At 39.6% G+C, this 12,416-nt stretch overlaps 1 protein-coding gene across 1 annotated transcript in view; it reads left to right on the forward strand.

The window, feature by feature from the left end:
- The window catches only part of LOC124544853 (DNA polymerase interacting tetratricopeptide repeat-containing, protein of 47 kDa), a 77,573-nt gene that overhangs the window by 25,475 nt on the left and 39,682 nt on the right, over positions 1–12,416 (forward strand). The window contains exon 3 of the mRNA XM_047123566.1: positions 3,618–3,789. Coding sequence (XP_046979522.1) covers positions 3,618–3,789 — 172 coding nt within the window. The remainder of the gene's footprint in view (positions 1–3,617; positions 3,790–12,416) is intronic.

Here is a 12,416-nt window from a genome sequence, read left to right on the forward strand (position 1 = left end):
ATTAACCACTTTCTCTACCGATTCTCCAAGTTCCTGTTTCTTTACCATCCAGTATCCTTCTGATCACTTATGTCGACACCACCTCCCTCTACCGAGCGAGGTGGCGCAGTGGTTAGACACTGGACTCGCATTCGGAAGGACGACGGTTCAATCCCGCGTCCGGCCATCCTGATTTAGGTTTTCCGTGATTTCCCTAAATCACTCCAGGCAAATGCCGGGATGGTTCCTCTGAAAGGGCACGGCCGACTTCCTTCCCCATCCTTCCCTAATCCGATGAGACCGATGACCACGCTGTCTGGTCTCCTTCCCCAAACCAACCAACCAACCACCTCCCTCTACACTAACATTTGCAATGCACATGGCCTTGCCGCTATTGAATGCCTTCTTTCCCAATGCCTGACCAACTCCAAACCAACAACCTTGTTCCTGGTTGTCATGACCCGCTGTAGCCTAATACACAAAAACGTCTTTGAAGGCATCACCTGCAAACAGCTCTGTGGTACAGCCATATGAGAACACACATGACACCATCCTATGCCAACCTATTTGTGTCCCAGAATTCCAAACCCCTCATCTGGTTCGAATTCATTGATAACATCCTCATACTCTTGGCTGATGGTAATGGTACCCTACCCACATTCCTCCAGAACCTCAACACCTTCTTCCTCATTTGCTTCATCTGGTCCTTTTCAGCCCAACAAGCCAGCTTCCTCAATGTTGACCTCCACATCAAGGTCAGCTACATTAATACTTCATCCACATAATACCTACCAAGCACCAGCAATACCTGCACATCCACAGCTCCCCCTTTCCACACCAAGAAGTCCCTTCCATATAGCCTAGCCACCTGCAGTTGTTGCATCTCTAGTGACAAGCAGTCCTACACCAAATATGCCAAGCATCTCAATGAGGCCTTTGCAGACTGAAATTACCCTCCCCACCTTGTCTTTCCAGTCACCTACAATCCTTCACATACCTGTTCACTGGCCACAAAGAAGCACCCCCACACTCCCCCTTGTAACTCAGTATCCAGTATCACTGAGAATTGGGGAGACTGAAACGTGTTCTCCACCAGGGTTTCAACTACCTCTCATTGTGTATCCTCCCACTACCACCTACCCCTGTCCTGTCACATGCATCTCTTATCCCATCAAAGACAGGGCACCCTGTGGAAGCAGCCATGTAATCTATTGACTGTGCGGCATTGTGTGTGGGCCTCACCACTAACAAGCTGCCTGTCTGCATGAATGACACTGCCAAATTGTGGCCAAGAGACAGCTGGATCACCCATTAGCTGAGCATGCCATCCAGCATGATGTGCTTGACTTCAGCTAATGCTTCACAACCTGTGCCACTTTGATTCTTCTGATGAAAACCATTTTTATGAATTGCACACATGGCAACTCACCTTGCAAAATATACACTTTGAGCTCATCACTCCCCAGGCACCAACCTTTGGTAGTCTCAGCCCACCTGCCTATCCCTTTTCCTGTTCCCACACCAGCACTACATGTGTTCTATCCATCCAGCTCAGTCTTTCCCCCTTTCACTTACCTCTCCTTTCCCCTTGGTGCTGTCTTAGCCCCCCCCCCCCCCCTTTCACCTCCCATCATAGCTTTCCCATGCTGCACCTAGCATCCCACTGTCCTGTCCCCACCATGTCCCTGCACACTCCCACAGGCAGTGCTGACATCTCCCACCACTCTTACTGTGCTATCCCTCCCCCTATCCCTCCCTATCTCTACCCTATCTTTTCTGTACCCCTGCTACCCACTCCAGCATAGGTTACTGCTCACTTCAGACAAAGTTACAGTTGAGTCATAGTGTCCAGAGACAATGGTGGCTGTGTGTGTGTGTGTGTGTGTGTGTGTGTGTTTATTCCACATCTGGCAAAAGACTTAAAGCATGTACAACAGTTTTGGTGCTAGCTAAAGGCATAAATCTCAATATCACCCTTGTTGTTATTCAGTAAGAGCTGTCTGTGTGCTGCCACCAAGTTGCACCACTGATACAAACTGATTTAACTTAGATTTCAGTCTGAAGTTGAAGTTGCTTGTATTTTGTTTGAAAATTCATCATAGTATTTAATAAATTCTATTTCAGCTGGTCACAGTGAATGAATACTAGTTTAAAAATCCTATGTTGTTGGTTTCAGAAATTTTTTTTCACTTATTGCTTCTTTCAGCTTAGGAAATGATTTTTTTTAATGTGAAATATGCCAAGTTGCTCTGTAGTTTGGAGCCTACATTGAACTGTAGGTCTGCTAAATCAGGATGAATAAGTCAGTTCAAAGGTCAAAGGAAGGCAATATCGTATCAGCTCCAATAGAACCATATCTACTAAAGCTCTGTTGTGTTCAAAACAATCTTCAGAGTGAAGGCAGTTTTATTTTACAATTTAATTTTATATGATTATTTTTGTTCAATTATTCTCTTAAATGACAGTTTGCTGATAAAAGGCAACCTTTATAAGCAGCTCAATAAATGAAAGAGTTGATAGGGTGGCTTACTTTAAGTGCTTGCTTTTATATTCTCTCCCTGATAATAATGATGGATTCCCATGTATTCGTATATTTCATTACTATATTCAAATGCTCAAAATTAGCACCACCTTTTGCAATATGTCAACTTGAATAGAACAATTTTGTTTTTGAAGTACATGCAATATGTAGTTACAAATGTTACCATACATCACATTAATAACTTCCTTAGTATCAGGTTGTTTATTGTGCGTGCAATGTGGAAGTTTCTCGTCAGACTAAGCGACAACACCAGTAGAATAATTCTGATGCAATTGACCAAGTCTGTAACCAGCAAATGTTTGTTTGCCATCATTGACATGGAACTGAGAAACATCACATGTTACTTTACATCTTTTTCCTTTTCTTTTAGACAGTAAACTTAAAATTACGTTTGTGAATTAAATTTTAATGTTATTCTATGCATCACTACAGCCCTCTCTCTTCCTTTTGTTTCATACGCCATCCATAATAACACAGGTACTGCTCTATACCACATAAGCACTCTGTACAGTCATTTAAACAATACCTATACTCATAGTCTACAGATCAAAGGAAGGCACTGCCAGATCTTTTTGCCTTGGGATTTGTAAGGTGTCCACTTTGTCATAATGTTGACTGATGAGTAGGATTGTCAGTCACTGGAAAACACAAAGCCTTTCACTGACATATTCTCCAGTACAGCTTTCCAAGTCTGTAACATTAAAGTCACTGGCATTCATGAGATAAAATAAAAGTGCATTGCATTTAAGATGAAAATAAAGCATTTTTTTTTATTGCTATTGATGTAGCTGTTCTTCCATTGCAGGATAAACAGTTTTCTTCCATTGATTGTTTTATTTTTTCATCATCCTCATTTGTCAACCTTATGCTCCAGTATCACTAATAATTTTCTCATTACATAGCACTGTGTAGAAAATATAAATCTATCTGCTGTCTAAAGACTAATGTATGTAGTGATTTTCATTTCATTATTGTCCCTTTGATATGATGGTTATGACCATTACAGTTGTGAACATCATTATTGCTAAATAGTAAGTGAGCAGTTTGTAGATCTACTTCATGATTACTAAAGTATTAAACTTTCTGTACTTTACAGAATTAGCAGCCACATACAAGGAAGATGGAAACTTTAACTTCAAGTGCAAAAAATATCGTGTTGCCATCATAAGTTATACAGAAGGTCTTCGCCAGAAATGCAGTGATGATTCATTGAATGCCCAGCTCTTCAACAATAGAGCAGCAGCACACTTTTTTCTGAAAAATTACAGGTATAATCAGGCAGTAGAAATTCAGAATGGAATAACAACGATATTAACAATATGAAATAGGATACATTGCTACTTACCACTTTAGAGGAGGCATTGAGGGGCAGACAGGCACATTTAAAAGTATGCTAAGCTGTCAGACAGAGTCCTCCTTCAGTTGTAGAAGGAAAACATGCACAAACACACACTCCCCACCCCCTGTGTTCCTGTTTTTATGCGTTTGGGCGCTGATGCCCCGCTGTTTAGCGCCCGTAAACCTCAAACACACACACACACACACACACACACCCCTCCACCCACACCCATCCACATCCTCCCCCCCACCATTACACACACACACACACAACATTCAGAATGTTGGTTATTTTTACAGTCTTCTACAGCTCTGATGGCTTGTGCAATAACTTTTCATGCATGTAACCTGTGACAAAGTCAGTCTTCATTTTTCCAGTCCACAAAGACAAGAGAGCACTTGGAAACTGTTTGACGAAAGATACAGGGTGCATGCTACCTGATGGTTTGAGTTATTGCGACTATCGTACTGTGAAGTAACTTGTAGCTGCACCCCTTGTTGATTGTTTGACTAGCTTCCTCTGACATCCATGAGTAATGCCTTACATATGTTGCAGAAAGTTCTTCACATTTTGTGACCCTTATTATCACATTTTGTGGATGTTGAATATCTCTAAGTTTGGAAACCTATCAAATTAATGTCTTATTCAGGCCTTGTACTCCCTTTCCTGTATGTATTCAACAGACATTTATGTGAATTTTACTTGTTTAACCTCTGTGTCACTGCTCTGATAGATTTCCTCCACTCTCTGGTGGTTCATTCAGTGCATCGATTCATTCTACTAAAGTCAACAAGTCATTTTTTCTCTACTGGAAACTTTGCTTTTGTGTCCGCAATTCCCATTAACATTTGTAAACTTCATGAAGAGTTTATTACAAATCTATCACAGTCGCAGTACATTTTTTTGGCGATGAGTTTCGACCCAACAGTTTCATTCTCAAGTCTGACCTACTGAGGCTGCACTGAAAGTGCCTGATCTTAATCACTATCATTTAAAATTGCCAAATACATGCATCACGCAGTGATGGTAGACAAATGTCACAATATACAGGGTGGTGCAGGGAAACGGGAAATTTCGAAATAACGTCATTTCCATGAATAAATTCATAAAACTAGTAATTTATTAACGAAAGTGAATGTATTCAGTATGCCATTATTCAGTATGTCTTTACAATCAAAATGTCCAAAAGTGTCTCTTTACTTTTTAAAGATGACATCAGAAAGATGTGCTCCCATTCGGCTTTCACACTCTTCACAGCCTGTTATGAAAACTCTGGAATGCGCGGTGTAGCAAATCTTGGGGAATGGCAGTGATTTTGTTTTCAATATTCTCCTTCAGTTCATTCAGTTCATGGATTGTTGCAGGACGTGTACGGTACACCTTGCCTTTAAGATATCCCCACAGGAATAAGTCACACACACTAAGATCAGGGGATCTCGCAGGCCATGCAATGTCACCGTTACGTGAAATAATGCGTCTTCCAAACAATTGACGAACTGCTGCCATTGATTGTCGAGCAGTGTGTGACATGGTTCTGTCCTGCTGAAACCACATGTTTTCGACGTTAAGATTAAGCTCGTACAGTCTCAGTGTAAAGAATGTTTGAATCATTTCAATATATTGAGTGGATGTTACTGTCACTGCACTACCATCCTCATGTTAAAAAAAATAAGGGCCAATAACACCGTGACATGATACAGCACACCATATTGTGACCTTGGCGCTATGTAGTGGTCGCTGGTGAAACTCACAAGGATTGTCCTGTGCCCAATAATGAAAATTCTGTTTGTTCACGAATCCGTTCAGGTGGAAATGGGCTTCGTCTAATATCCGTAAGTTACCAAGGAAATTCGTGTCCTCGTTGATTTTAGCCAATATCTGGCTACTAAACTCCATATGTGACGCTGGGTCTCGTTCATGTAAGTGTTGCACAATCTGCAACTTATAGGGATGGAAGTCTAATTCGTGCAGTATTCTTTGTAAGCTTCATCGCTTAATCCCTAGCAAAGATGTATGTTGTCGAACGGAGCGGCGAGGACTTCTCTCGATTGCAGCTCTAGCAGCTTCAATGTTCTCTGGGGTATGTACCGTTGGAATGCCACCTGGAGGTTTCTTTTTCAAGGCAGATCCTGTTTCTTCAAAATTACCCGCCCACGTTGTAATCGCATGCGCAGATGGGACACGTCCATGACGTCCAAGCTGGTAATGCTGTCGAAATGTTCTCTGCGCGGCAGTCGCACTATCACTATTTTTGTAAAATGCTCCCACAGCTACTGCACATTCCGCACCAGTCCAATTCTCCATGATTACTAAATGGCAATGCGTTCACATCAATTGTGCAAAGTTTCGAACATCTGCCGGCGCTACAGTGCTGCCAACTGTAACATTCAAAATTTCCCGTTCCCCTGCGCCACCCTGTACATATGCTCAGTGTATAAGTCAAAGTCAGTTTGTTCTTTCTACTCAACACCAAGGTCATACAGAGCACAGCGTCTGTGTGTAAATCTACCACAAAATGTGTTGCAAAAATTAGGTGTTGTTATAATTTTGTAATTTGTTCATAGAATAGTGCAGAATGACATAGATAGAAGAAATACAAAGTTTGAGCAAAACCCAGTAAATATTTTCCACAAAAATCACTTGCTTTATGTTAGTTTCAGATTTGGCAGGGAAAGTAAATACAAAGCTGATATTTTGAGAATACATACGTTTTGATGTAAAAATAGGATATAGAAGGTTTGGTAAAATTATCTTCATTACTTTACAAGAAATGTGAATTTTGAACGAAAGTACTTAGTAGATTATTGTGTTGTTAAATATAAGCCAGAGTATAGAAAGTGCAGAATTATATTCTATATAAGAAACTATTATTAATAAGACATGTAAATAAAATTAAAGTGCCAAGCACTTTAATGAAGTGCATTTCGATGTTATCCATAACTGGGAACACGAGCCATCAGATGGCTGTTTACAGACATTTTTGAGTGTTATCAAGGAACATTAAGACCACAAAATTATAAAACTGTTAGCAGTGAACTTTTGTAAAAACTGTAAAAATTGAGATGCATCATTTCTCGGTATAACATCGTTTGTGGGGTTCCCGTTGTATTCTAAATCTGTATGGCAAGTGAAGTATTAAAAATTTACCACTTTTAAGCAAGCAACAGTCAGTACTTTGAATTATTAGAACAATTAGATTCAGAATAGTAACTAACACGAAATAGAATTTAGAGGAGAATTGGTTAGAGTAGCAAAAATTGATGTGCTTTATAAAAGTATTTGTGTTTGAAGCAACAAATTTTTGAATATATGTTGTTATTGATTGCACTGATCTTTTAATTTTTCTTTGTGATTTCCTTACTCTTTTTTTGAAGTATTACTTAGATTATTTTTCAGTTTACAAGAGCTGAAATGTGGACATGTAGAATGTAGGTTGCGAGTATCAAGTTTTAGGCTACTTTCTATGTGCTCATCAAAGTAATTTACAAGGCCTTGTCGCATAGTAACAGTGACACTACAAATCTGCTGCCCCACATGTAATATATCTATTATACAAACAAAAGGTTACAAAAATGGAAACCATATTTGTATGCTGTTGATCGCTTTGTTACTGCCTAAGACAGAATTGTTTGAATTGCCTTTCATGCTAATTCCAAAGTAGAAGTCTATTTCAGTATAAGCCTTAGTTTCTCATCGTTATTTTCTGTTCATTTGCTAAAATAATTGAACTTTGCTACTTTAATATAATGGTCATTTTCTGTCAATTTCACTCTAATGCAAACTGTTTCAAAATCAGTTTTGCATTGTGCTAATCTCTACATCTACATGGATCACACTTAAGTACCTTGCAGAGGGTTCATCAAACCACCCTCATAATCCTCTCTTATTTCAATCTCAAAGCGCGTGAAAAAAAACGAACACCTATATATTTCTGTCCAAGCTGTGATTTCCCTAATTTTATTATGATGATTAGGTTGGCGTCAATAAAATATTTTCACTTTCGGAGGAGAAAGTTAGTGATTGATATTTCATGAGAAGATTCCACCACAATGAAAAATGCCTTTGTTTTGATGATGTCGACCCCAAATCCTGTATCAGGTCAGTGACACTCTCTCCCCTATTTCAGAATAATACAAATTGTGCTGCTCTTTTGTGAACTTTCTCGATGTACTCCATTAATCCTATCTGGTAAGGATCCCACACCATGCAGCACTGCTACAAAAGAGGATAGACAAGTGTAATGTAGGCAACCTCTTTAGATCCTTTGCATTTCTGGCAATAAATTGCAGTCTTTGGTTCGCTTTCCCCACAACATTTAATTGTTCGTAATTGTTATTAGACCAGCAGGGGAAGCTCAGGAGAGCATTATTGCCATCCAAGAAATTCGATGGACAGGGAGTGGGGTATTGGAAATGTTCTATAGCTGTGATGATAACAGACATGAGTTTCGTACAGGTTTCCCTGTTCATAAAGTTCTGAAACATTTGGTGATGAATTTTACCCATTAATCCAAGGCTATCAGTAATTAGAATTAAAGGAAGATTCTTTAATTATAGTATAATTAATGTACATGCACCAACAGAAGAATCTATTGAAGACCTAAAATATGATTTCTATGATGCCCATGAAAAAGCTTATGATAAATGTCCAAGGAGTGACTTCAAGATAGTGCTGGTTGATTTTAATGCATAACTTGGAAGAGAAGACATGTTCCAGCCCATAGTAAACATGGATCCACTAATGATAATGGAATAAGATTGATTCTCTTTGCAGCCTCCCGGAAGATGATAGTGGGATCTAACAGGTTTCTCCATAAGGAGATACACAAGGGCACATGGAAGTCACCTGATGGTAGAACCATTAATCAAATTGATCATTTACTGATAGACCAAGAGGCATAAATCTAACTTGTTGGATGTTCGAAACTTTTGTGGCCTTAACGTGGATTCAGATCATTTTCTTGTAATGGCCAAGATAAGAGCAAGGATATCAAATGCTGAGAAAGAAAGGCATACTAGGAAAGAACAGTATAACATTGCAGCACTGCAATTAACAGAAACTTACGAATCATACTGTCAGAAAAGTTTCTCAGGCCCTGGAACAAGATCAAGAACAATGAACAATGCGAGACAGTAATGACATAGAACAAAAATGGTTGACTGTAAAAAGAGCTATAGACATTTCAGCTAAGGAAACACTAGAGATGGAGAGGAAATCAGTAAGGCCAACATGGTTTGATGAAGAGTGTGACTGAAGAAAAGAACACTGCATACCAAAAGACATTACAGGCTAATTGCACAAGAAGCTTGTTGGAGGATTATCGAGAGAAAAGGAGGGGCAAAAAGATGACACATCACCGAAAGAAAAGGGAATGGACTAAGGCTGAAATAGAATGTATGGAATTGTCCAAGAAGAAGAATGAAACAAGGAAGTTCCTTATAAAAGTAAACAACACTAGAAGACAATTTGCTCATGTAACCAGCTTGATTAGAGATGAAGAAGGAAACATAATAAATGAGAGTAAAATTTGCACGGTTCCGGACTGAAGCGCCTAGAACCGTTTGGTCACCGCGGCTGGCACTCAGACCTCCTGGGAAAAAAAACAAGAAGAAAGGTGATTAGGGAAGCAGGTCTACAGACCAGGGGCACCATCTTTTACAAGTCAGTGCAGATTTTGGTGAGGAAGGTCAGCAATAGATTTTCAACCTGTATCAAATTTTGGAGAAAACTGTTGAGTATAGAAGTGGAACACATCACCTCTTTATTGACTTTAAGGCTGCATCAATAGAAACCAGTTGTTTCATGCCTTACAGGAGATGGTGATACATGGAAAACTCCTTAGAATGGTTAAAATGATGATGTCTGATGTAAGAAGCTACATTCGAGTTCGAGGAAATTACTCAGACCTCAAATGCTTCAAATGGCTCTGAGCACTATGGGACTTAACATCTGAGGTCATCAGTCCCCTAGAACTACTTAAACCTAACTAACCTAAGGACATCACACACATCCTTGCCCGAGGCAGGATTTGAACCTGCGACCTTAGCAGTTGCGCGGTTCCGGACTGAAGCGCCTAGAATCGTTTGGCCACCGCGGCTGGCACTCAGACCTCGTGGGAAAAAACAAGAAGAAAAGGTGATTAGGGAAGCAGGTCTACAGACCAGGGGCACCATCTTTTACAATTCAGTGCAGATTTTGGCATATGCAGAGGACATAGACATCATAGCACGGGCAGTACCAGCACTGGAAGAAGCTTTTACAGCCTTAAGTCAAGCAAGTAAGAAGATGGGTCTCATGATGAAGATAAAATTAAAAACATGGCCTGTGGGAAAGCATATCAACCCAATATGCCGTCAACTTTCACTGTGAGTGGGTACACATTTGAAAGAGTAGATAGCTTCAGGTATCTTGGTTCCACAGTCATTTGCTTTAATGACATCTCAACTGAAATTAAAATTAGGCTGAAATCAGCAAATAAGGCATATTTCACCTTGAGTAATTTATTCCAGTCAAGACTCCTCAGCCGCCCAACGAAGTTCACGTTTATAAAACCCTTTTTAGACCAGTTCTCACTTATGCTTCAGAAACATGTCCCTTGACGGAAATGGATGCAAGGCTGCTCGCCGGATTTGAGAGGAAAGTTTTGAGGAGAATAATTGACCCTGTGTATGAGAGAGAACACTGGAGGAAAAGGTACAATGGAGAATCGTACACTATATATGCCGATGCTCCTGTAACAAAAATCATACGACCAGGAAGGATAAGATGGGTGGGTCATGTGGGAAGAATGGAGGAGTCTGAGGTGATAAAGAAGATTCTCTTTGGTAACCCAGGAGGACAAAGGGGGCGAGGTCGACCTCGAGCAAGATGGCTGGATGGAGTGGAAGAAGACCTATACAGAAGCTCGGTTGCAGAAACTGGAGGAGGGTAGCATGTGACCGTGATGGATGGCGGAAGCTCGTTGGGAAGGTCAAGGTCTTCCTGGACTGTAGCACCACAGAAGAAGAAGAAGAAGAATTATAATTCCTGGGTTTTTAGTTGAATTTATGGCCTTTAGATTCGTCTGATTTATCGTGTAAATGAAGTTTATGGGTTCCTTTTAGCCTCATATGGATGACCTTACACTTCTCATTATTTAGGGTCAATTGCCAATTTTTGTGCCATACATATGACTTTTCTAAATGATTTTGCAATTTGTTTTGACCTTCTAATGACTTTACTAGACTTTACAGCAGAATCATCTGCAAACAACGTAAGCTGGTTGCTCAGATTGACTCCTAAATTTTTTATGTAGATAATGAACAGTGTAGGGCCTATAACGCTACCTTGGAGAATGCCAGAAATCACTTCTGCTTTACTCGATGATTTTCTGTCAGTTACTATGAACTGTGACCTGTCTGACAGGAAATCACAAATCCAGTCACATAACTGAGACAATACTCCATAAGCACGCAGTTCTGGAAATCTAAAAATATGGAATTCATTTGAAATCCTTTGTCAGTAGCACTCACCAATTTGTGTGAGTAAAGAGGTATTTTGTTTCACTAGAATGATGTTTTCTAAATCCATGTCAATAGACCATTCTCTTCAAGGTAATTCATAATGTTCAAACACAGTTTATGTTCCAAAATGCTGGTCCATATTGACATTAATGAAATGGGCCTGTAATTTAGTGGATTGCTCCTACTACCTTTCTTGAATATTGGTGGGACTTCTGCAATCTTCCAGTCTTTCGTCAAACGAATGGTTGTATATGATTGTTAAGTATGAAGCTATTGCATCAGCATACCCTGAAAAGAGCCTAAGTGGTATATAGTCTGGACCGGATGACTTCCTTTTAATAAGTGATTTAGGTTGCTTCACTACTCCAAGGATATCTACTTCTAAGTTACTCATGGTGGCAGCTGTTCTTGATTCAAATTGTGGAATATTTACTTCGTCTTCTTTGGTGAAGGTATTTCGGAAAGATGTGTTTAGTAACTCTGCTTTAGCAGCACTGTTGTCAATAGTATTTCCATTGCTATCGTGCAGAGAAGGCATTGATTGTTTCTTGCCGCTAGCATACTTTACATACAACTAGAATCTCTTTGGATTGTCTTCAAGTTTTGAGGCACAGTGTCATTATGGAAACTATTATAATCATCTTGCATTGAACTCCGCACAAAATTTTGAGCTTCTGTAAAAGATCGCCAATCTTGGAGATTTTGCATTCGTTTAAATTTGGCTTGCTTTTTTCATTGTCCTCTAATCTGAGCGAGCAAGTATGAGATGATCTCTGATGTAGACTACATTGCAAGTGTCTGTGTGTTCCTCCCTGACTTGTCAAAATAATTTGATGTAATCTGTTTAACATGTAAATGAGGTGCTGCAAATGATTAAATTCGCAGCTCTGACATTTTCCACTTTCTTTCTGGGTTTCTCTAATTCAAAGCAGATTGTATCATTTTTCATCAAGAGAACACATTGTTATTATTTAGCTAGCAAACATGTGTTAGTGACTAACCTGACTATAATGATCTTCAATTTTCCATAGTTTACGTAATAGCTGTTGCATTG

Source organism: Schistocerca americana, chromosome 8 (genome assembly GCF_021461395.2).
Source record: "Schistocerca americana isolate TAMUIC-IGC-003095 chromosome 8, iqSchAmer2.1, whole genome shotgun sequence".
In the NCBI taxonomy this organism is placed as follows: domain Eukaryota; kingdom Metazoa; phylum Arthropoda; class Insecta; order Orthoptera; family Acrididae; genus Schistocerca; species Schistocerca americana.